The 23,087-nt window shown below is 35.5% G+C and overlaps 3 protein-coding genes and 1 pseudogene across 3 annotated transcripts; 1 reads left to right on the top strand and 3 right to left on the bottom strand.

Moving 5' to 3' along the window:
• Window positions 1-3,936: 3,936 nt before the first annotated feature.
• Window positions 3,937-8,476, bottom strand: LOC110725513 (subtilisin-like protease SBT5.3). Its single transcript, XM_021904981.1, has 11 exons — window positions 8,393-8,476; window positions 8,127-8,233; window positions 7,917-8,023; window positions 7,650-7,817; window positions 7,392-7,500; window positions 6,558-7,161; window positions 6,142-6,218; window positions 5,771-6,031; window positions 5,343-5,457; window positions 5,051-5,246; window positions 3,937-4,808 (listed from the first exon to the last, which is right to left on the bottom strand). The coding sequence occupies exons 1-11, from the start codon at window positions 8,474-8,476 to the stop codon at window positions 4,234-4,236; spliced, it is 2,403 nt and encodes an 800-aa protein (XP_021760673.1). The 3' UTR covers window positions 3,937-4,233.
• Window positions 8,477-9,104: 628 nt separating this feature from the next.
• LOC110727917 lies at window positions 9,105-11,892 on the bottom strand (annotated as a pseudogene).
• A 4,502-nt stretch (window positions 11,893-16,394) lies between these two features.
• On the top strand, window positions 16,395-19,359 carry LOC110727938 (protein IQ-DOMAIN 14-like). The gene is made up of 5 exons (XM_021907534.1): window positions 16,395-16,853; window positions 16,940-17,236; window positions 17,955-18,164; window positions 18,252-18,380; window positions 18,678-19,359. The coding sequence occupies exons 1-5, from the start codon at window positions 16,716-16,718 to the stop codon at window positions 19,224-19,226; spliced, it is 1,323 nt and encodes a 440-aa protein (XP_021763226.1). The 5' UTR covers window positions 16,395-16,715; the 3' UTR covers window positions 19,227-19,359.
• A 91-nt stretch (window positions 19,360-19,450) lies between these two features.
• On the bottom strand, window positions 19,451-22,580 carry LOC110727929 (growth-regulating factor 7-like). The gene is made up of 4 exons (XM_021907525.1): window positions 21,878-22,580; window positions 21,259-21,438; window positions 20,369-20,777; window positions 19,451-20,238 (listed from the first exon to the last, which is right to left on the bottom strand). Exons 1-4 carry the CDS (start codon window positions 22,218-22,220, stop codon window positions 19,677-19,679), a joined length of 1,494 nt encoding a protein of 497 aa, XP_021763217.1. The 5' UTR covers window positions 22,221-22,580; the 3' UTR covers window positions 19,451-19,676.
• Between the last annotated feature and the right edge of the window lie 507 nt (window positions 22,581-23,087).

Below are 23,087 nucleotides of genomic sequence, written 5' to 3' on the forward strand. Positions count from 1 at the left end.
GTGTTACGTTGTTACTCATCGTACATAATTAACCCGTGATAAATGAGCCAATAGAAAGCTCCACGCTCCCATACCTTCACAAGAGTCACACATTGAATACCATGAAATCTTTCCTTGTGAAATTGCCAACTCTACGAAAACTTAACTGTGTATCACATGTGATGTATGAGTGTAAATTTATTCTTATTTGTAGTCAAGAAGGAGGCTTACAACACGGAAGTAAATTCCTATAAATTATGGGCAAAACTAACAACTATTCAAAATAAGGCCAAAAATAGGGGTTACAAAGATAAACAAGTTGAGATCACATGTTTTGTTGCCATAATAAACAGAAACATAAGCAAAGGTGTTATAGTTGGGTTCAATGAATTGCTTTTTTTATGCATTAAGTTGTTGAAGTGCTGCTTAATTGACTTAATTAAACAACATGGATTAGGCTTAATTAGAAGCATTTTCCAACAAAAAGAATGACACACCACATTCCAGCAGCTACACTTTTCAAATACTTCTATATGCAGCAATAATGTGGGTCCTATAAATCTTTCTTTCTAGGATCTTTGCCTACTAAAGTACAATCTTGGGTATAATGAGGATTAGAAAGAGAATATCAGAAAATCCACATATGGAGTACTATTTCTTTTAATTACTCGGGCAAAGCCTGATTCATATAGGCGTATCATGGTACATAGGTTTTTATTAAAAGAAACGGAATGAACATATTATAGAAATAATGAACGTATAGCTAGTTACATTGAAAAGAACATATTATTAAAATTTAATGAACATATATCTAGAGTGAAAAGAACATACTATTAAAATGTAATGAACATATACCTAAAGTGAAAAGAGCATACTGTTAAATAATGTTCTTTATTTTCATATTCTTTGATTGTTAGTATAATGTACTTTTATCTGTGATATAATGTTCATTGTTTATTTGAAATGTTCTTTGAATTTTTTCTTTAGATTATGGTGGTTGAATAAAAAAATGTTCACTACATTATATTATCATGTTCTTTAAATATACAAAAATAACATAAAGCTGGATGTTCTTTATAAAACAACAATATGTTCTTTACAAAATAGTTATATGTTCATTACAAAACAACTATATGTTCATTCCGCCTTTTATTTAAAAAAAAATTTAAAAATCCGTATGCACCAAGCATGTTGCATACGCCTCAAGGAAGAAAATTTCATTACTCGGGTGTACAATTTCTGCGAAATATTTATCTAATTGATAGGAGAATATATTATGGAAGATTATTAATTATAAGTATCATACTTATAATTAATAGGCGCGTATCTAATGAAAAATCCATAGGCGTGTATTCAATGGAGGATGTGGTATGTTGGAAAACTTATAAACTGCAATAACTAACATTATTTCTTTATAGATTGAAAAATATTTCAAGGAATTTCATAATTGATCGATTCATGTACAGTGTATACAACACAAGTACACAACAACTTTACCATGTGACTAATTTTAAAGGTTTGTTAAAATTGCAATCCCTTTACCAATTTGAGAAGGAACTCCTTCTAAGCTGCAAACTGCCTAGGGGTGGATCTCATTTGTCTATATTATAGTTTTTCTTCTAGTTGTACCCGAAGTCATGGCTTATCATCTAACAAATTAGGTTTGATAAATGATGACATACAACACACACTAATTACTTTTAAAACACGTACTTGTATATATTTAAACGATTTAGAATAATATAAAAAATTATCAAGTAGGATGTTAAATCTAGTTCAACGTGTATATAGTGGGTGTGTATAAAGTACTTCGTAACAGACAATGTGTAAAAAAAAGTAGGTGTATATATATAAAAAAAAAATGAATGTAACATAAGTATATAAGTATATGAAAATGTGTAATTATTGTGAAATACAATGCAATAATAAAAAAGTATACTTAAAATAAAATTAAACAAAATGGTCAAGGTGGATCATAAATAAGCGACTAAAAATAAAAAATGATTGGAATGACTGAAAACCAAGGGAGTATGTATTTTGTAAGTGCTTGAGTCATATCATTTTGATCGATAGCCATTTGCGAGGGCTTTTCCTCTATAATTTCAGGAGGCCAAAATGCTCTACATGGGACCTAATAGATTAGCTTTTAACCCCACTTGGTTAAACACTTAAACTCAAACGAGTTTTTTATTTTTCCCATTTTAAATCACTATAAAAATTAGTTGATTTAACGATTATTATTAAATATTGATGGTCCACCACTAGTTGTATGACTTGTAAGTTGTAAAAAGACCTTTCCCTTTAAGAGAATAAAAACCAATAAACCCTACTTTAATTAGAAATTAAGTACAAGAAATCTTCTCTAGACCCATAACTTAGGCTAGCTAGCTAGCTAAGCCACTTAAACTACATAATATGTTGAAATTAAAGTATGAATGGAATTTAAAAAGACTTAGAAGTATTTAGGCAATGCCTAAAATAGCTTAGAAATGGCCCACACTAAGGTCACTAACCGTCCTAAGTTGCATGCGTGTTTGACGATTCAAGTAAATTACTACATCCCTCACTTTTCTCCCTTCTATTTTTGTCATTCACATGGGGCATCCGTGCATTTCATTACCTTACTAGTTACTACACGCTCTGCCTCATTTTATTTGCCCTATTAAAGAGTAATCACTAGCATTTTGATTAATAAAAATTAATGAGAAAATAAAATTAATTGGCGCGTGGTATCAAATACAATGAATATAAAGATAAACGACGAACCCTTTATATTCATTTATAAAATGAGACAAACTTAAATGAACAACTCAAAAAAATGGAGCAAAATTGGGACGGAAGAGTATAATACTAAATGAATTTCCTTAACCGTCTCTTCTTTATTAAACCTCTAAGCCCATCATGCCTTTTCTCAACTGAAGTAGATCACTTAAACCCAAAAAAGAACCGCCTCTTCACACAAAGTTGTCCGACTTTTTAGTTTAACCCCTTTATTCACTCACACCTCTTCAATGATATAAACCTTGCTTCCACTTCTTATATTTCACCAAAACTTCACCATATCTATGCATTTCATAGTCAATCACACACTAAATTCAATGGGGAACTTGTTAGGGTTATGCGCGGTAGGAGGCTCAACGTCGAACCAAGACAAGGTGTTACAAGTTATGAATGTCCATGATAGAAAGATATTAGAGTTTAGAGCTCCCATTAAAGTGAAGGATTTGTTGAAAAACTATCCAAATTTTTATGTGGGCTTATTTAAGGAGGCTACCCAACCTTTGCCCTTAGAATATAAATTGGAAGTTGGGAAGATTTACTATCTTCTTCCTTGTTTTAGTGCTACAATACTTGAGCCAAATAATATAGGAGATGTTTCTTCTTCATCATCTCCTATTCCAAAGCCAAGAAATGGTGTTGTAAGGATCAAAATGGTTATAACAAGAAAGCAACTTCGACAACTCTTGTCGAGTCAAGCTATGAGAGTCGAAACGATGCTCTTGGAGATCGGTAAGAAATCGTGTTATCCGGTTGTTATGTCATCGTCTCATTTACAAAAGCTACAGCCTATTGGGGAAGAAAGTGAGTAAGAAATGGATTTTGGTCCTTAGCTACGCACTTTTGTACGTACTTAAAAGTGATGCAAATCATGCAATTGAATGAAGGGGGTGCAAAACTGCAATGGTAGCTTAAGAGCATGTATATAGTAGATAATATAATGAATCTTTAGAACGTATATTTTCATATCAACAAAGATAATCTTCGTCTTTTGAGATTATTGTCTAGATTTAGTAATGAAAACAGGGGAAGGAAACATCTTTTGAGGTATTTAATCCTCAAAATACTTGTAATTTTATTACTTTATATATGTAGTATATTGTACGGCTTAATAAATTTATAATTTCATATGCAAATTTAATTTACTACCTCCGTTAACAGTTATTTGCAACGATTTGACATAAAGTAGAGAGGAAAAATGTCCCATCGTTGCAAATAACTGTTAACGGAGGTAGTATATATGTACACGCATATAATAAAAGTTAGTTTCTCACAATGTAATTTCTAAAGTAGTAGATATTTTGTACAACATAATGCATAGACTAAAGACACAAGTTGGAAGTATATGAAACAATTTTTCTCTACCAAAAAAAAAAAGAAAAAAAAAATCTATCTTCTCATTTTAAAGTGTTTGTAACTACAAAATAAAGCGTTAAAGTATTTAATCACTCTAACAAATGAATATATCCATAATTCTTAAGGGGATTTGCTTAGTGTATTTCCTACGGATGCTTTGCCCTTCATTGCAATAGGGCTTCTCACAATGTGCTTCCCATCAGACCATACCAAACTACCGAAAATATAACCGGTGGGAAGCTGATTAACATCGGCGGAGAAGATGAGCTTAAACGTTAACTCTTGATCCTTTTGACAAAACACCAAAGTCTTAGGTTCCACTACAATCGAAATCTCGGGTGGTGCTTGTATGCTTGCAGTATAGGTACCTGGCTCTCCAACATTTTTCAACTTTCGTGTAGCAGTTGCTGCACCGGTGAACTCAGGAATACTTATGGACGGATAATTGAAGTCCAAGATATTGAATGATTCCGGACACTTGTAATCGTGTTGTTTATTGAACAATTTGAGAAGTGTAGTGTTATAATGGTGTGCACAAAGGAAGCTAAGGTAATCATAGTGATTCATGTCGTAAACTAGGCCAGGGTCCATTGCTAGGTTGGGTTGTACAAGGCCTGCTCCGTAAGCAAATGGTGTGGCCTCACGTATCATATCATCTTCAAAAATTGGCTTATCGTTGTTGTCTACTGAGCTTGCTACATACACCAGAAAAGACACACACAACTGATTACTAATAGATAACATGTGACGCGAAATTTCACTTACATATGCATCAAACTGCTATGGTACACGCGTGTACCCTCACATAAAAAATTGGGAATAGTTAAATGTGAGGGGGTGAACCAAAATGTAGGCACACTCGAGTGCATAATAGATTAATAGATGTTATGTCGTAAGTCCAAATTAAATCACTAATAATTCATTCTAGCATACGTACTTGTAGTCATGATTGCAGATTTGATGGCGGAGGTGGTCCAGAGAGGATACATTTTTCTAAGAAGAGCAGCAATGCCAGTGACATGAGGAGCTGCCATAGATGTCCCGGACAATGGTAGAAATTTATCAGGCAACGGAACGTTTGGAGCTTCTGTATAAGCAGCCACAATACTTACTCCAGGAGCTATTACATCAGGCTATGGTAGTGTGGTAGATCATATATGAGAAAACAGATATTAAGTAAGGTAATAGAAAATAGTAATAATTGAAGAGAATGAAGCAAACAAACACACCTTAAGAATCTCTGGGGTGATTTTGTTGGGACCTCTAGAAGAAAAGTATGCAATTATTGGAGCAGGTTTTATCCCTAATTCAGTTCTTGCTCCAGTAATTGATGCAATAGGATCCCTGTGATTAATACTTCGAAATCAACTTAATCTCTATGCAAGTACGCCACAATGGAAATAACAACATACTCGATCTCTTTGTCTAGAAAAATTGTCATAACTACAGTGATATGATATAACAAAGTAACGTGACAACTAGATCTAAAGTAATATCAAAGGATCAACTCAACCAAAAAGCTTTTATGTAAAGGGGCGTTCAATATAAAACCAATCATGAACACTAAACATAATCTTTTGGTTGAGTTGGTCCTCTGATAATTAAAAGTATGTACGAGTAGTAAAAAAGTGAAGCAGGGGTCGAGGTGAATTCTTGCCTCGTAGAGCTGATATAAGAAAGAAGAGCTTGACCATCATCGAATTTCAATTGAGTGGTAGGGAGAGGATGAATCATATCAGGGAGCATTTTAGATCCAACAAATTGATTATTCGCGATGATTAGGCCGAGAGCTCCAGCTTGTAATGCAACCTTGCTCTTTTCACTCTTCTCTATTATACGACCAGGACCCTCCAAGAGGCAAACTAGAAGCTTCCCTTTCGCCTTCACTGGATCAACAGTTCCATGCTTACAGTATGATCTGATCTAGATTATCGATACATAATAAAATATGATTTTGGACCAAATTTTTAATGCAATAAAAGTGATCAATATAGTACAGTCTTTCAATAGTTTTTATTGAGTACTCACGCTTTAATCTGGTTAGCACCATTTATGCGGGCATTTGCACCGGTGATTAGGGGGTAAAATGAAGTATCATTTAGACTGTTTTTTGCCATCGATAAACCGTGCAGCCTGCATTTATTGATTAAATTCAAACCAATACATTAGTTCGATCTTAAAAGTGGATTGATTAGTGTTAGTTTCAAATAAACTTCTGTTTTTCGATGATACATATTCTCTCATAAGTCTCAATTGTAAACAGGTACCCAGTCTTTGTCACTAGACCAAGGCCTCATCGGTACTTACTTTATTTACCTTTATCTATACTTGGCCACATTATCTCACTATCCTTCTATGCATATTTATGATAAGTGAGGAGGAAAATAAATTAAACGGGAAGGATCGTTACAAAATTAAGCTATAAAAAAGAGTAGAAGATGAATAGAGTAAAAATTACATACCCTAATCGTTTGGTTGTTGCCTAAGACGACACAACATGTAAACTCTCTACCAATAGTACTGGCACCGACGGTGAGCATCCAAGGGGCAATATTGTTAACAGACCCCGAAGATGGTCCACTATTTCCGGCAGTGGCAATGACAAGGATACCGTTGGCCATAGCATGGAAAGAAGCAATAGACAAGGCATCCTTAAAATAAAAATCACCGCCTTTCATGGAATCTTGGATGGTGAATCCTAGAGATAAATTGATGATGTCTACACCGTCGAGAATAGCAGCTTCAACCGCTGCCAAGCAATCCATGAAAGATCCTTCCCCTAGTTTAGAAGCGGCTTCTGGCCATAACACCTTATATGCAACAACTCGCGCCATTGGTGCTCCGCCTTTTATGGTACTATTTTTTAGCCCTAGCATAGTTAAAGACATTGCATCTGCTTCTAGGACAACACTCCCACCGGCAGTGGATAATGTGTGAGTCCCGTGCCCTCCCATGTCACGAGGGCTCGAGTTTGTGGAAAAGGTTAGGTTTTTGGATGATAGAGATTGGACATACCCTTTGTTGAAGTATCTTGCACCAATAAGTTTCCTATCATCAAAAAATTTGATTTAACTCAATGTGAAATGAGGATTGCATTTTTTTTTATAGTAACTTCTTATGTTACACACCATGTCAAACAAACATAATAAACTTCTTAATTCTAACGAACATAATGCATCAAGTATAATTATACTTCGTATGTTGTGGAACAGTGACACCCAAAACTTGTTCATATGATAGACATACATCGTCGAGTTTCTTGTACAAACTTTACTAACCTGTTGCACTTGAATGATGGATCATTATCATTGGAACAATGACCTCTAAACTTTTTGGGGACGATTCCAAGGCCTTCATCCGAGAAGCTCTTGGATTCGGGCCAGACACCTATAACAATTTTAGAACATAATATATTTATACTACGTACTTGATACTTTCATCACCGCGAGACTATTAGTATTTCAAAATACTTATCATTCACAAATTATATTCTAACAATGATAAGCAAAGTATTATACAAGAGAAATTAAACTTGCCAGTATCAAATGCTCCTATGATAATGTCTTCTCCAAAGCAGGCTTTCTCCCAAATAGATTCTTTAGAAGGGATAATTTGGTGCTGAAATGACCCTAAGAAATCCCATGACTGAGTTGTTTGTCGTCTAACATTAAGATTTTCAAAAATCGATATAACATTAGGATGCTCTGCCATAAAAATAATTATAAAAAAGGGTCAAAGTTTTAGATGAAAATTAATTATATGCAAAAAATTTAATCAAAGAAGTATATGTATATATATCTTACTTGCAAGTTCCTCAACCTCCTCCTCATGTAGAATTGCAGCAAAGCCGTTAAATATTTTTGCATAAGAGTAAATTAGCTTTTTCGAAGGGTCATGTCCATTATTGTTCCTAATTAATGTAAATAAAATTTAAAATTAGTGATGGTAGATGTTCAATGTACATTTTTATAGATTGGATGAGAGTACGTTGAAATCTACCTATAGATATGTACCTCTGTGACACATTGGAAATCATTTCATGGTGGGATCTTGTTACATTTGCAGGATCACCTAAGAAAGGACGTCCACCATCGAATGATCCTAAATAAACAATATAATGCTGCAAGAGATAAAGTTAAAAGACTTTACATTTGTCTTCCCCGCAACTAAGAGGGTAACCGAAACAAGTTATCTTTTTTTTCCCCAAATTAACGATTTGATAAATTATATACAATCATTGCCTATTCAAGAGAGAAAAAATGTTGAACTTAAGACTTGCCTTACAAACAGCAACAACAGGTGCTTGCAATAGTGGTAAAAGAAGAATCGATAATAAACTATGTAAAACGATTGAATGCCCCATTATATTGTATTCCTCCTAGTTTTAATTGCTTCTTTTAGTTCTTCTCTTTTTCCTACCCATAAATTCTTGAAGTTTTTTTTTTGTTCTTCATATCAATTAAAAATTTCAAAATATTCAAGATCCATTGTGGTGCTCAAAGATGATTGCAACCAAGAGAATAGGAATGTCTTTCTCTAAGTTTGTTTTCTTCTAACATGTGGATTAGTTTCATAGAACAATTTATTACGGAGTATGATTTCAACCACTAATAATGATAAAGTCTACATTGTAGGCAATCAATTATGCTTTAAACTTGCCAATTTAGCTAATGTGAATATCAAATGGTACACTTGGCACCAAATAGCAGAAGCAGATGTAAGATTACTCCGTATTAACTTGGTTAGACACTATTTATTTTGAATTGTACATATGTATCACTTTATCCTCTAGGACCTCTACTCGTAATTAGAATAGATTGGATTGGGTAACTGGTTGCAAATTTAGCTTGAAAACTTGACTATTGTGTATGATTTTTAAGAGAGTTAGAGACCATACATTTCATCACATTTATAGCTTTTTAATTTGTGATTATCTTCTAGCTTTAGAAATGAATAAAACATATCACTCAAAGTCTCTTGGAGGTAATCAATCCTGTAAATATTTGTAATAATCTTATTTTATATCATGTACATTTTAATTAACCAGTACACATTCTTACATAAAACGCATGCATTGTTGTTTTACAACTTCGATCGTTAGACATTATTCAACTATGACACTAAATTTTTCACTGAATTTGTACGTCAATAACCTTGCGTTCAACCTTAGGCTTAGGAATCGAGATATTAAGAACGCCATTCTTAAGCTCGGCCTTAATCTTATCCAACTCACAGTTATCAGGCAATTGAAGCCTAGTATCATAAGAGCTATAGCTTCTTTTACTCCATGCATCGTCACCTCCTTCTTCCTTCTTGCGCTCTCCCTTGATGACAAGCATGTTATCCTCAACCGATACGTTGACATCCCCCTTGTCGAGCCCCGGCATGTCGAACCTCATCTTGTACTCGTTCTCGTCCTCCATGATGTCCCATGGGGCTCGCATTTCGCCCATCCTAGTTGGAACTGTCATTGTGTCCTCGAATAGGCGATCCATTGTCCAACATTTGGCGCATCGATCTCATGGGTGACAATGAGTCGATCAATCCTGCAAATTTTAATTTTTTTTTGAAATCATTCATTTTCAAGTTCCAAGAATTCTGAATATATGATAGGAATTTAGGATTATAATAGTAACATGGCTTCCCTGTTTCCCCTGCTTTTCCCTGTTTCCCCTGCTTTTCCCTGTTTCCCCTGCTTTCCCCTGTTTTCCCCTGTTCCATATTATTCCATATTTCGGTTTAACAAATTAAAATATACTGTTTATATAATATTTTTTTTAAAAAAAATTAATGTGTATAGCACAATCATATACAGTAGTTATTGTAGAGATAACATGCACAGTATTAACATGTAATGTCAACTAAGTACTGGTAAAATTTCAAAAGGTTGTACACTTGTACGTAAAACTTGTGATAAGATTAGGTACTATAAGTCTATAAGGTACGCATCCACTATTGATTAAAGAAAAAATTGTCAAAAATAATACAAACTTTAAACGGTCTGCCAAAAACAAGTCAATTTTTTTGATTATTTCTAAATAATACAAATTTCGGGAAGTATCCACTTTAAACAAGTTATGACCTGTTAATAACCTAATTATCAGGTTATGTGGGACACGTGTCAATATCTTATTGGTTTAACCATTTAATTTGTTTTTTTATTTTTAAAGATTATTATTATTTTTTTAAAAAAAATAAAAAAATAAACACCACCCATCTCCTCCACCAGCCACTAGCACCACCGGCGCAGCCTCCCTCCTAGCCCCGCGCCAGTCGCGCCCCTCCCCCGGCGCCGGCAACGACCCCTCCCCCGCGCGTTACCCCCTTCCCTCTTTCCCGGCCAGCGAACCCCCTTTCCCAAAACCCTCCCTCCCCCACAAAACCACCAAAAACCCATCCCCCACCCCTGAAAAACCCTAATCGAACCCCTAGCAGCTAGAGAGGTCCGATTAGGGTATTTCGAGGGTGAAAGATGGGTTTTTGGTGGTTTTGCGAGGGACGGAGGGTTTTGGGAAGGATGTTCGTTGGTTGCCGGGGAGGAAGGAATGGGGTACGGTGACGTGCGGGGGGGTCGGCGCCAGCACCAAGGAGGGGGATCTGAAAGCGATCGGGGACTGGGATGGTTTTGGGGGTGCCGGTGGTGGGTGGCTAATGGAGGAATCAGGAGGTGTTTTTTTTTTTTTTTTTTTTTTTAAAGAAAATTTTAAAAAAAAAATTAATTGTTAATTTATTTATTTTTTTGAAAAGTTTAAATTGTTAATCAACCATAATTAAAGTTGTTATTAAGAGTTAATTTCATTGTTAAACAAATTTATTAAAAAGAAAAAATAATAATCGATCATATAGGTTACAGGTAAAATAACTGGTTTAAAGCGGATACTCACCAAAATTTTGAATTATTTAGAAATAATCAAAAGTTTATCTTATTTTTGGCGGACCGTTCAAAATTTGTATTATTTTTAACAATTTATCTTTAATTAATTAGGAAAATGTTTTCAGTCAAAACAAACAGAGCCTTGTAACAAAAAATGTATCATAACAAGAAAGAGCAAATTTAACTTACCAAAGGGAGACATGTCGACGGCAAGCCTTCGAGGGCGGCGTTCGACAGCCGAGGACTGTTTGTTGTTGGTGTTTTGGACTTGTACATCAACATGATGACTACCCTCTTTATTTTGTTCTCCACTTGCTTGTTGCGCTTTTATCACCAAACGTGATCCCAAAGAAGGTTTCTTTGGTGCTGGAAAAGCCACTGAACATGGGCCTAATCCAACTAGTTTGCCAGATGCTGTTCTGCTTAAAACAAGTGGTGCAGGTGATGATGCACTGCATGTAATAGCCTTGCTTGCCATTTTTTAGTACAAGTAGGTTGTAACTTCTCCTTGCAAAATTTCGACAAGTGAATAAAAATGATTCTAACTCTTTTAGATTAAGGTCGAAGTCGACGAGTCGTTTGTGATTGTTGATGTGTTTGTGTTTTGCTGCTTGTTAGAAAGATGAGAGTGAAGTGGGTTTATATTGTAGAAGGAGATGGAGTGTGTTTTTGTTGAGAGAAATCGTGAAGGTTTGAGTGCAACTGTGAAGTTTCTGGGTTCTTACGTTATACGGTGTCGTTTTGTATGTTCTGGTTTTCTCTCCTTTATTCGGGAATTCTCTTCAATTCTTCATTTTGCTAGAGGACCCCCCATATTATGTAGCTAAAACTTTTTTGTCTTTTCTCTGTATTTTGGATATTGCCATATTATCAACTAATTAATGCACCTAAAGAAGAACAATCGAGGTTTAAATCACTTACTAAGACTTCTTACTTTAGATTCTAGCTATAGGTTTATTTAGGATTTAAATCTTGTCAAAAATGGGTGCTTAGGAGTGGAAATCCCGTTACCTTAATTTTTGTCATACTCCATATACTAAACACTAAAAGTGTTATTATAATTGAATAATAAAAGGTATGTTCATTAGCTAAACTTATTAGACATTATTATAACTTATTTTAGTTGTAATTTGAACTTGTCATCAACAATACATATACTTCCTCCGTTTTTTATTATTTGCAACAACTACTAAAAGTAGGTGTTTCATATTATTTGCAACATTTCCAAATCTTTCTATTTTTAGTAATTTTTTAAATGAATTACAAAAACACCCTTACTTAAAACTTTATAACATCAATTACATACTTAAACATAATTGATTAAAAACTAATCTAATCCAATTAAACTTATTTTTATCTTTCCAGAATCATCCATCTACCCCCAAGCCACTCCTCCTTCATCATCTCATCATCTTCCCCATTATCTTTCTCACTCCTCCTTCATCTTCTTCTTCCTCTTCCCTCATAATCTATTTTCTCCATCTTCATCCTCTTCAACATTAACTTTCTTTCTCCTCCTTCAAACACTTTTCATGAATTGAGGGAAGGTGGTTTTGGGTTTCGGAAGCTAGTTTGTGGGTGGTGGGTTAGGTGGTCTCGAGTTCGAACGGTGGGTGTTTTAGGGTGGCGTCGGTGGTGGTTTCGGGTACGAAAGGTGGTTTCGGGTATGAAAGGTGGTTTTGGGTTTCGTGGGTTTCGAATCTGGGTTTGTCCGTTTGTGGGTGGTGGGTTAGGTGATTTCGGGTTCAAAAGGTGGGTGTTTTAGGGTGGCGTCGGTGGTGGTTTTGGGTTCGAAAGGTGGTTTTGGGTTTCGTGGGTTTCGGATCTGGGTTTGTGGGTGGTGGGGTTAGGTGATTTCGGGTTCAAAAGGTGGGTGTTTTAGGGTGGCGTCGGTGGTGGTTTTGGGTTCGAAAGGTGGTTTTGGGTTTCGTGGGTTTCGGATCTGGGTTTGTGGGTGGTGGGTTAGGTGGTTTCGGTGGTGAAGGCTTGGTTGGTGGTTGGGTTTCGGTGGTTTTGGTGGTGTTTTGGGTTCTGAGTGTCGACGGGTTTGGTGGTTCTGGTGGTTATCGGTGGTTTTGGTGGTGGTTCTGGTTTTGGGTTTTGGTGGTGGTGCTGGTTTTGTTTATTAGTTTTTTTTTTATTTTTATATGTAGGATTAATACTTAACCATATACCCTTAATTATCTATAATCATGCTTTAAAAGTTTTGCCTCGGCCTCCGCAAAAGGTACACTTGTTGCAAATAATAAAAAATGGAGGAAATATATGAAGGTTGTATTCATTTTACCTGAACGTATAAACCTTATTAGAACTTATTTTACTTATAATTTGAACTTGAATAATCCTTGTTAGAACTTATTATTCCTAAATTTAACTAAACTATAAGATAAACAAAATAAAATATATACGACAATTTCATGAAATGCCACTGAGCACTTAAAAAATTCATGAAATGTCATCGTGTTTTCCAGAATTCACCAAATGCCACTGATAAACAGTAAAATGTCATGCCATGCCATTAATGAGGTATTTCCTTTAGTTGACCCAACACTTGCCACGTGTCACCTTTTGATTAGCTCGTTTTTTAAAAAAAATTAAACAAAAATTAAAAAAAAAAAAACAAAAATATCTAAAAAAATTAAAAAAAAAAAAAAATTCTAGAAAACCCAGCCCCCACCCCTTCCCTGACTACCTAGCCCCACCGCCCACCAGAAATCCAAACCCAGCCACCACCAATCCCCCCTTACCCCACCAGAAAATCCACCCAAATCCACCTGTCGGCCAGCCACCCCCTCCTCCTGCCCCGTCGCTTCCCCCCTCCTTCCCCTTTAACCACAACCCCCATCCCCGTAAACCCCCTCTCTCTCCTCGAAACAACCACTAAAACCCCAAAATCGCAGCTACCAGTCAAAGTCCGGCAGCACAGCGAAGAGGAGAACGGAAGTCCGGCAGCTTCCCAGCCTCCCACCAGAAAACCCCACTCAATACCCCATTCCCCTCCCCTTTTCGATTTCCGGGCACCCCACCCAAAACACCCTTCCCCTCCCCTTTTTGTTTTCGGCCACCCACCCACCCACACAACCCGAAACTCCATTCCCCTCCCCTTTGCAATTTGTGTGTAATTACTTCTTCTCATTGCAATGTAAGTATTTCCATGTATAATCCTTGCTTCATTGTCGAATTTATACACATTTTTGAAAAATTCGAAAAACCCTTTTGAAAAAATTGATTTGGGGCTTTCTCGTATGATGCTTGTTTGATGAAAATTGTTTGTCCCATGTTGTTGCATTCTTGATTGTGAGCATTTTGATAGTAATTTTGTAGAAAATGGTGAAGAAATGAGCATGTTGGGTTCTTGCTTTCGAGCTTGAACGTGGGTTTTAATGGTGGTGGAAAATGACAGAGAGGGAATGAGAAAGATGGTGGTTTTCTTTTATTATTAATTTTTTTAAAAATTTTGGGTTTTTTTTTAATATTTTTTTTTGTTAAAAAAACGAACCAATCAGAAGGTGACACGTGGCAAGTGCTAAGTCAACTAACGGTCAACCAACGGACACTGACGGTCAACTAACGAAAATACCTCATTAATGGCATGGCATGACATTTTACTGTTTGTCAGTGGCATTTGGTGAATTCTGGAAAACATGATGGCATTTCATGAATTTTTTAAGTGCTCAGTGGCATTTCATGAAATTGCCGTAAAATATATGCTAAGATAAATTAGTTTATTGTTAGTTCGAATGGTACTTATTGTATTGATAGAAATGCCAACTAATAGTAACATGTATTATCTTCTTCACACATCCGTATTGATAGAAATGCCAACTAAATTAGTAATGTGATAGTTAGATCCAAATGATTACTCAAATATAGCACGAGGCACTTACAACCGGCCACCAACAACACCACCACCACCATGTACACGAGCAGGAAAAGTAATCTGAGCACTACAATGGTACAGCACCTCAATCCCAAAACTAAGCATGTAAAGACAATAACAAGCACTAAGCATAGGTACTTGAATGATGCTGCAAGCTCAAATAATTGTCCTTAGATAGTTCTTACTAGCTATACTAGCATCCAGCAACAAGTACCATTCGAACTAACAGTAAAAATACTGTTACATAAATAAAAATTAGCACGTGAAAACCATTAGAGTTTCTCATCAGATACCTCAATAAGAGTACTTTATATAAAGGACATTAAAGCATAGCTCATTCTCTCTCTTTTTCCTTTTCTTTATCCAGCCTTCAATGGTCTCGAGGTACCTTTAATTCCCATACACTCATTCATTTCATTTTATCTTGTTTCTTTTTTTACTATTAGTGAGAAAAAAGACATAACTTGCTTTTGAACCAAACAACCATTTGTCTCACTATAAGAATTCTATTTAATTCTTCTATACTCAGATCCATACATTTGTTTGTAGGCGAAACATTTTACTCTGGTTAGCTCTTTCATCAATGTGGTACACTTATACGAAATATATGTTGTTTAAGAAGACTATATTTCAATGTCTATTAATGTAGCGTTTGGATCATAGGGAAAATCATATAATGAGGGTAAACAATACTCGTACTAAAACTATGAGAATTTCTAGCTTTTACATACCAATTGTTTACATTTTACACTATATTAATGCTTTGTACTCCGAACTTAGAAAATGTAGCCTATACTCCAATTTTTGTTGTTGTACTTGTAAATTTCTATTCTTGTGCATCAAAACCGTCTAGCTCTCCTTAGGCGCATAAAAATTAACAAGCAAACTATCATCTAATTTTCACTCAGTGAGTGTTGCCTGGCCTGTGACATAGATAATTCCGATACAGGAAAAGATTCAATGCAAAATCAAGGATCACGCACGTATCCTCATAGATAGCGGAGCACTTACGCCAATATCTATTTTGTACTACCTTCATCTGAATTTATTTAGCCATAACATTGTCATTCATAATAGACTACTAGTACATGACAATTGATTCCAAATTTAGGAAATCATAGTAAGTGACTGCTACCGTGTGGTTAAATCATAATTCTTCCACTTAATCCACTCATATATGTGAGATGCATATGTTACATACTCATGATACACAATGAGATTATTATTACACACAATCCACTCATTGTTGAGTAAATTCCGTTATAATTAATTCTCAACATGATCTAGTATACTTCCTCCGTCTCTTTCTATATATAACACTCAACACGATCTATTATTATTACTCAGAGACGAACAATTATATGGAGTAATATTTTTATTGATACCAAGTACGTGGTATATCCGTATATGTTAACAAATGACTTTAAATTCACATATCACGTATGTACTCACTAGTGGACCTTACTGTATTTCAAAGTTCAAATCCACAAACCTTCTTTAATCTTTTATTTCCTTTTGCAGCAAACACCCGACAGAAGAACTAGTGCACTTTTTTGTTGTGCAGAATTTGTTTTAAAACAGTAGGCATATTTCAAGTACCAACCTGCTTCCTAATTTTAGTTTACAATGACATTTCATTTAGTACACCCTTCACATTTTCATCACTAAAACAAAATTCTATTTTAACTCTCTCTATATGAATGAATATACCCTAATCACCAATTATTTCTTTGTACCCACTTTTGCATTTTAATAGCACTAACAAAATCAATCTCAAAAGCATCCTAAGCAAATATTACTACTATAACATAAACCTTTAAACTTGCATCAGACAATCAAGTTCTAAGTATGGGGAAGAATGGTGGAAGTTCTTCGTGGTTTAGCGCGGTGAAGAAGGCATTTAGGTCTCCTAGTAAAGAAAAACAGAACAACAGTGATAAGAGAAGTTGTAGAAGTGAAGATCTTGAGCAACAAGAACAAGAAAAGGTGATCATTTTTCATGCATATATACTTAGTTTTTGTTAATCATTTTTATAGTGATTTTTGTTGTGTTTTCGTATTTGATGTAGCAGAGAAGAGGAAAGCGTAGGTGGATGTTCGGAAAGCCCTTAAACACAAATGACGCGACAAAGGTTACATATATTAAGAATCATGCTAGTGAAAATGCTGGTATTGTAACACCAAATGTGGCTGCAGAGGAGGAAAGAAAGAATGCCATCGAGGTGGCAATGGCGACTGCTGCAGCTGCTGAGGCAGCAGTCGCAACAGCTCAGGCTGCAGTTGAGTTTATCAGGAAGACTAGGCCATGCATTTTGGTCAAAGAAAATCAAGCTGCTGTTATCATTCAGAAAGCCTTTAGAGGATATCTGGTAGGTTGGGGCCCTCTAATTTCACCTAGCATTTCTTTGATCTTTTATCACCTGAAATAGGTTTGCATATGTAGTGTCTTTACTGATGTTACTGAATGTGGTAAGACTTCAGAAACTAGTAGTTTGAGGTTCTTAGTGTGCATGCTGAAGCTGAAGTCTAAATTGCTTCATTTTTTTCTTCAAAATCTTGAAAATTGTGGAAATTTATTGGCACAGAATTTTTAATGCTGTCATTATGTTTCTGACTGACTTGGTGTAATCTTGTGTATTTGAACCAAAATCAAGGTTATTTTGTGTTTTAGAATCAATTGAATTACTGATTCACAATTTTGGTATTTCTACAAAGTGCGCGCCTTTCTGACAATGTTCTGTTGTGGCTAAGAAATCTATGTAATTAGGTCCATGGCTCTAGGTTAAGTTGTTTTTTTAAATTATCATTCCGCTTTCTATTGGAATTAACAGGACTAAACCAAGCCCTGTCTCTTCACTTATTCTGAGTGCACTATAACTGATTATATTGGAAATGAGTGTGGATTTTTGACAGTGTGATGTGAACATAGCTTCTTATCTTGAAAATTTTTATATTGTGATGTAAGAAAATTAATAATTTAACCACCTTAGATAAATGTACATTGATATTCTTATTGTTTGTCATGTTTTAGTCCATGCAACACATGGGTTTGAAAGATTAACTGGTGTAAAATGTGAAACCTTCCAGGCAAGACGTGCATTAAGGGCACTGAAAGGGCTGGTAAAGCTGCAGGCATTAGTAAGAGGTCACAATGTGAGGAAGAGAACAACATTGACTCTAACACGTATGCAAGCTATCTTTCGAGTTCAAGCTAGAGTTTGTGATCAACGTCGCAGACTTTCAGTCTCACGCGAGGGCAGCCTCAGTTCCAGTTCTTTCACTGACAAAATTCCCCTGGTAAGTTGAGTGTGTAACCAATTTCAGCTCCTGAGTTTTTATGTTTGAACCTTTTAGTGATTTTACTTGTCCCTGTATGTAATGCAGTCAAAAGACGGCGAATGGGATGAATTTCAGAGTGTTGAAAAAGAAATTGACTCGAGTTCCATCCTTGGAATGACCCAGGAAGATGTTTGGGAATCTGAAAGGGAACTTGCTTATGCCTTCTCTGACAAGGTTCTCCATTTCTTTCTCTGTTGAATCAATTTACTAATGCTGCTTTTTGTGCTTTAGTTTAAAGATGTAAAGAAAAACAAGTTTAGAATTAGATAACTCTTACCACATGTTCACATTCCTTGTACTTGAAGAAATTAGCCCCCTTTTTTTTCTACAAACCCAGGAATCTTCTAAACCAATCAATCCAACCACATGTTTCAAACTTCTCTGCAGCTTTAATTTAATTTATTTTCTTTTTTCGAAAATGAGACGAGATCATAATCAGTTACTATGTGTTCATTTTTGTTCCATTGGCAGATGTGGAAATCTCGCATGAAAGAATCCGACGAAAAACTAGATGGAGCTGTGGATTGGAGGGAAGCCATTCGGTGGGAAAGACCAGGCAGATACTCTTGTGATCAAAGACTGCCCATCAAATTACATCAAGTAGACTACGCAAATCACAGGTCAAGTTTTCACAAAATCAGGGAGAAAAATCCTTACCAGCAGATCAAATTAAGTCCGTATTCGTCTTTCCAAACACCCAAACCACACCAACCCGAACTCAAACATCTACAAGTTCATTCTGCTAGCCCCCGTTGCATGAGACAACAGGAACCAATCTACCTAAAGTCCCAGACACCGCGCTTGAGTTGCTCTTACCGAAACAACACTGCAGTGCCAAGTTACATGGCAGACACTGCATCTGCTAAGGCTCGAATTAGATCACAAAGTGTGCCTAGAGAACAAAGGCCTTCCACGCCTGAGAGAGAGGGAATAGGAATTCCAAAAAGGCGCTTATTTTTCGGATCATCAGAAGAGGTAGCTTCACCATCTTGCAGAAATACTCCAAGGGTGCAGAGATAAGCTGATATTGAACTGTGAAGTCTGACTATAACTGTAATTCTTGTATATTTGATTGATAGTTTGTTTTATCTAGCGTTTCATGGAAGTTGAAGTAGTAACATCATAGGCTGATGCAATTTGAGTTCTGGCTGTATACTCACAAATTCAGTTTAATTCTAGAGATGCAGGAGTTTTCTGACATTTTACAGCAAAATAAAAGGGCATAGTTAACAATATTTGAACTCTTTAGAACTCAGAATATCTAATATTTCTGCAATTCCTGCAACAGAACACCAAGTACTACACAGTCGAATTCATACACATTAAAATACATCTAAGAAAAAATGAAATTAAAATAGCATACAAAATTTCCAGCTGATAAGCTACAACAAACATCCAGCTAATCCTGGATTCCAGTCTACTTGAACCTTTAAACAACTCAAAAGGTGCTTCGACAGAAAAACAAACATACTAATTTAACCAGTGGAATGGCATATCAGAATTTGCCTTGGAGTTATGGCATGTAGTAGTAGTAGGGCTATTGCTCTCACTGCTATCAGAAAATGTAGCTAGAGTTTTCTGAAGAACCCCGGAAGGCGATGAGACTGCAGTTGCCGGTGGAGTGACAAACTCCACCTCACTGACATCAGACAATGCCATATTACCCGGCCGCAGAACTTCGGCCAATGGGCCACCAGGTGTGGTGGATGAAGAAACCCATGAATCAATAAGGCCAAGACCCATATGGATTTGGCACATTTCATCATCAATAACATTGGAATTACCACCATTTGATGAGGACAAAGAAAGTTTACTACTTCCATTGTTCTTATTATTTCCTGCCATACCTATTGACCAAGCATCAAACAAAGGCCTCTCTAATAAGCCCAATTCATCAGATTTAGTAGGATTGTGACCAGATTGAGAGTTCAAATTCAAGGGCTCCCCTTCAAATTGTTGCTGGAAAACACTGGAATTCATGTTTGTCTGCACTAATTGATTCCATTGTTGCTCATCATTCCAACCCAAATTCCTAAAAAACAAAAAACATACATAATTTAGACAAAAAAACAATGGAATGGCATATTAGACAAAAAAACAAACATAATGTGAATAATTAGACAAAAAAACAAACATAATAACCATGATTAAGAAAACCCCACCTAGAATCCTCAAAAGGGTTAGCAGGAGAAACCAAGGAATGATCAAAGATGGAAGCTTTAGAACAAGATCCAACGCATTGAGGTGGGTTTAAGGAAGAGGAGTCATCACTCAAACGAGTTTTCTTAGCAGGGGTAAAATTGTCTTTTTCTTTATTGTCGTTCGAGAGATTGGAGAGAGAATGTTGATGACGTTGTTGTTGTTGTTGAAGTTGTTGTTGTTGTTGTTCCACATGCTTTCTTGAACGGGGGCGTCCTCTATGCATGTGACGCTCACAGTATTTTTGGTTAGGCGCTACATCCCTTGAGCACCTCCATTTCTTCCCATCTGTTCTTCTACATCTTCCTGGCTCTGCGTCTTTACTATTTCCACTCCACCTCATGCTTATTCCACTACCATACTTTCCCATATCTGCCCTTCCACCAGTTACCAAACATAAGAAAACATGTCATGTTAATACTCGGCGTGACATAAAACTTGTATACAACGGATGTATTACAAACAACAACACGGACAAGTAATCACCCCCAAATTACATAGAGAGTCACCCCAGCGCAAAGTTGGTCTTCATGTAATTTGGGGATGTATGAATGAATACAAGGTTTGTTACATGTAACAACATACGCAAATACAGTCACCCCAAATCACATAAAAGTCCAACAGCCACGAAATTGATATTCTTGTGATTTGGGGTACATTGGTACATAAAATCTTGTAAACAATGTGTGTTACATACAACAATAGACACATAGACCGGTTAGTCACCCCGAATCACATAATAGTCACCTTGGTGCCGAAGTTGATTTTTATGTGATGTGGGGATTTATATCAATGTACATGTAAAAAAATAAAACAAGCAAGAGAAAAGTAATTAGAGAATAAAGTGACATACAATAGGAGGCAGGGGAAAAAGTGGAAGGATAAGAGAAATTGGTGGGGAAAGAAGAGTAGAGAAGATCAGGAGGAACAGGAAGAGATGCCATCATGTACTTGTAAATCATTGCTTGTCTTTCCAATTCTTTCCATTGTGTTGCTGTAAATGGAAACCCCATTGTTGCCGTAGCGATTCCAACTGCAACCATTTACATTTTCTCTAAATTAATTAACAAATAAACACAAAAATACCAAAAATGGGTGAAATTGCTCTGTTTTCAGTAAAATTTTATCGATATTTGACAACAGACAAATTTGTAAAGTTTTCGTTTATGTAACCAAGACAGTAAAAGAGGGATTAAAATACAAAATTGAATTTGAAAAAGTGTTAAAAATCTAATCTTGATCAGTGGGAACAATTAAAAATTGGATCTTTCTCTGTTCTAATAAGTAATTATCACCCAAAATTGCTCTGTTTCAAGCAGTAAGAAAAACCCAGAAAAACATTCTAAAGTTCTGATCTTTTCAACAGAAAAACAACAATAAAGTCAACAAATGTACAAAAAAAAATGCTGTTTTTTTCTATGAATTCATAAGACAGAATAAAGAAGGGTAAAAAAGTATTAAAAATAAAATACCTGAGGATTTGTAGAAAGGATTTGCAGAAGTATAATAGGAAGAAACATCAAAAGGCTGCTGCAACCCTCTTACAACACCAGTAGTTGTAGTAGTAGAAGTAGAAGAACAATGAACAGAAGAAGGGGAATTATCAGCTACAACAGGACTACAGTAAACAAGTGGAGTATCACTGATCATCATGTTATTGTATCTGGGCCCACCATTTCCATCACCACCATTATTATCATGATCATCTCTTCTTGTTTGATTGTTCAGAAATGAACGGTCCTGATCTTGCTGATTTAGTTTCAGACCCAACTCAACTACTACAACTTGTTCACCATTTTCAGAATTCTTTTTCATACTTCAAAATTTTTTTCCCAAAAAAAATAAAAATTCAATTTTTAAGTTTTTTGAGTTTCTATTCTATAAGAGGAAAGATTGAAACTTGCTTTTATAGAAAGAATAAAAATTCAATCTTTAAGTTATTTTGAAGTGTTTGAGATTTGGGGGTTTTTTTGAAATGGTTGAAGAAAGAAGGGAAATGAATTAATAAATAGAGAAAATTAAAGAAATGGTTGCCGCCATTCTTGGCCTTTGATTTGCTTCCATGCTTCCAACATTCTTACCATTTTGCAAAAAGTACTCTTTCTCTCTCTAAATATATGTAGCACTTTCTCTCTCTAGATACATGACATAATTGCGATGTTTATGTCAACTTGTGAGAAAATCTTTTTAAATAAAAATAAATAAATAAAAATAAAATTGAATTAATTAATTAATTTTTTGAGTATTGATTTTTTTTTTTTTTTTTTTGACAGAGATATTTTTTTGTTTGAAATGCCACGCAATGGGAGAGGACTATCTTTTATGCATGTTGCGCCGTACCGAGGCCCCTTATTAGATTTATTTTTAAATGATATAGGGACTTGAGCCTAATATTGTAGGGCCCCCTCCCCTACAACATCTTATTTTAAAAATATTTTACCTATAAATTATTTTACTATTACTCCTTTTACAGTTTTACCGTTGCTTATTTATTGGAGTATAAATGCATTTAGGAAAGTGATTATAAGGGAAAGAGTAACAATTACCCCCTTTGACTAACAAAAGTATTGGTCTAATAGGATTGAACAATTTTAACCTCGAGGTTGGGTATAATTTTCACTGGCCTTTTACATTGTAGGTCAATTTTCTTAATTTGGCTTCTTGTACATAGACTTTAAGATT

The sequence above is a fragment of the Chenopodium quinoa genome, unplaced genomic scaffold, assembly GCF_001683475.1.
Source record: "Chenopodium quinoa cultivar QQ74 unplaced genomic scaffold, ASM168347v1, whole genome shotgun sequence".
Lineage (NCBI taxonomy): Eukaryota > Viridiplantae > Streptophyta > Magnoliopsida > Caryophyllales > Amaranthaceae > Chenopodium > Chenopodium quinoa.

Bases quoted from the DNA above. Each gene is read 5' to 3' on its own strand.
- LOC110727938 (XM_021907534.1), top strand. From the start codon at position 16,716: ATGGGGAAGAATGGTGGAAGTTCTTCGTGGTTTAGCGCGGTGAAGAAG. The intron at 17,237-17,954 runs GTAGGTTGGGGC...GAAACCTTCCAG, and splicing joins AAGCCTTTAGAGGATATCTG to GCAAGACGTGCATTAAGGGC. The intron at 18,381-18,677 runs GTTCTCCATTTC...TTCCATTGGCAG, and splicing joins CTTATGCCTTCTCTGACAAG to ATGTGGAAATCTCGCATGAA.
- LOC110725513 (XM_021904981.1), bottom strand. From the start codon at position 8,476: ATGGGGCATTCAATCGTTTTACATAGTTTATTATCGATTCTTCTTTTA. The intron at 8,234-8,392 runs GCAAGTCTTAAG...TATCTCTTGCAG, and splicing joins CTGTTGTTGCTGTTTGTAAG to CATTATATTGTTTATTTAGG. The intron at 5,247-5,342 runs GTGTGTTTGTTT...ACACTACCATAG, and splicing joins TCACCCCAGAGATTCTTAAG to CCTGATGTAATAGCTCCTGG.
- LOC110727929 (XM_021907525.1), bottom strand. From the start codon at position 22,220: ATGAAAAAGAATTCTGAAAATGGTGAACAAGTTGTAGTAGTTGAGTTG. The intron at 21,439-21,877 runs GTATTTTATTTT...AAATGGTTGCAG, and splicing joins TCCTTTCTACAAATCCTCAG to TTGGAATCGCTACGGCAACA. The intron at 20,778-21,258 runs GTATGTCACTTT...GTGGAAGGGCAG, and splicing joins TTTTTCCCCTGCCTCCTATT to ATATGGGAAAGTATGGTAGT.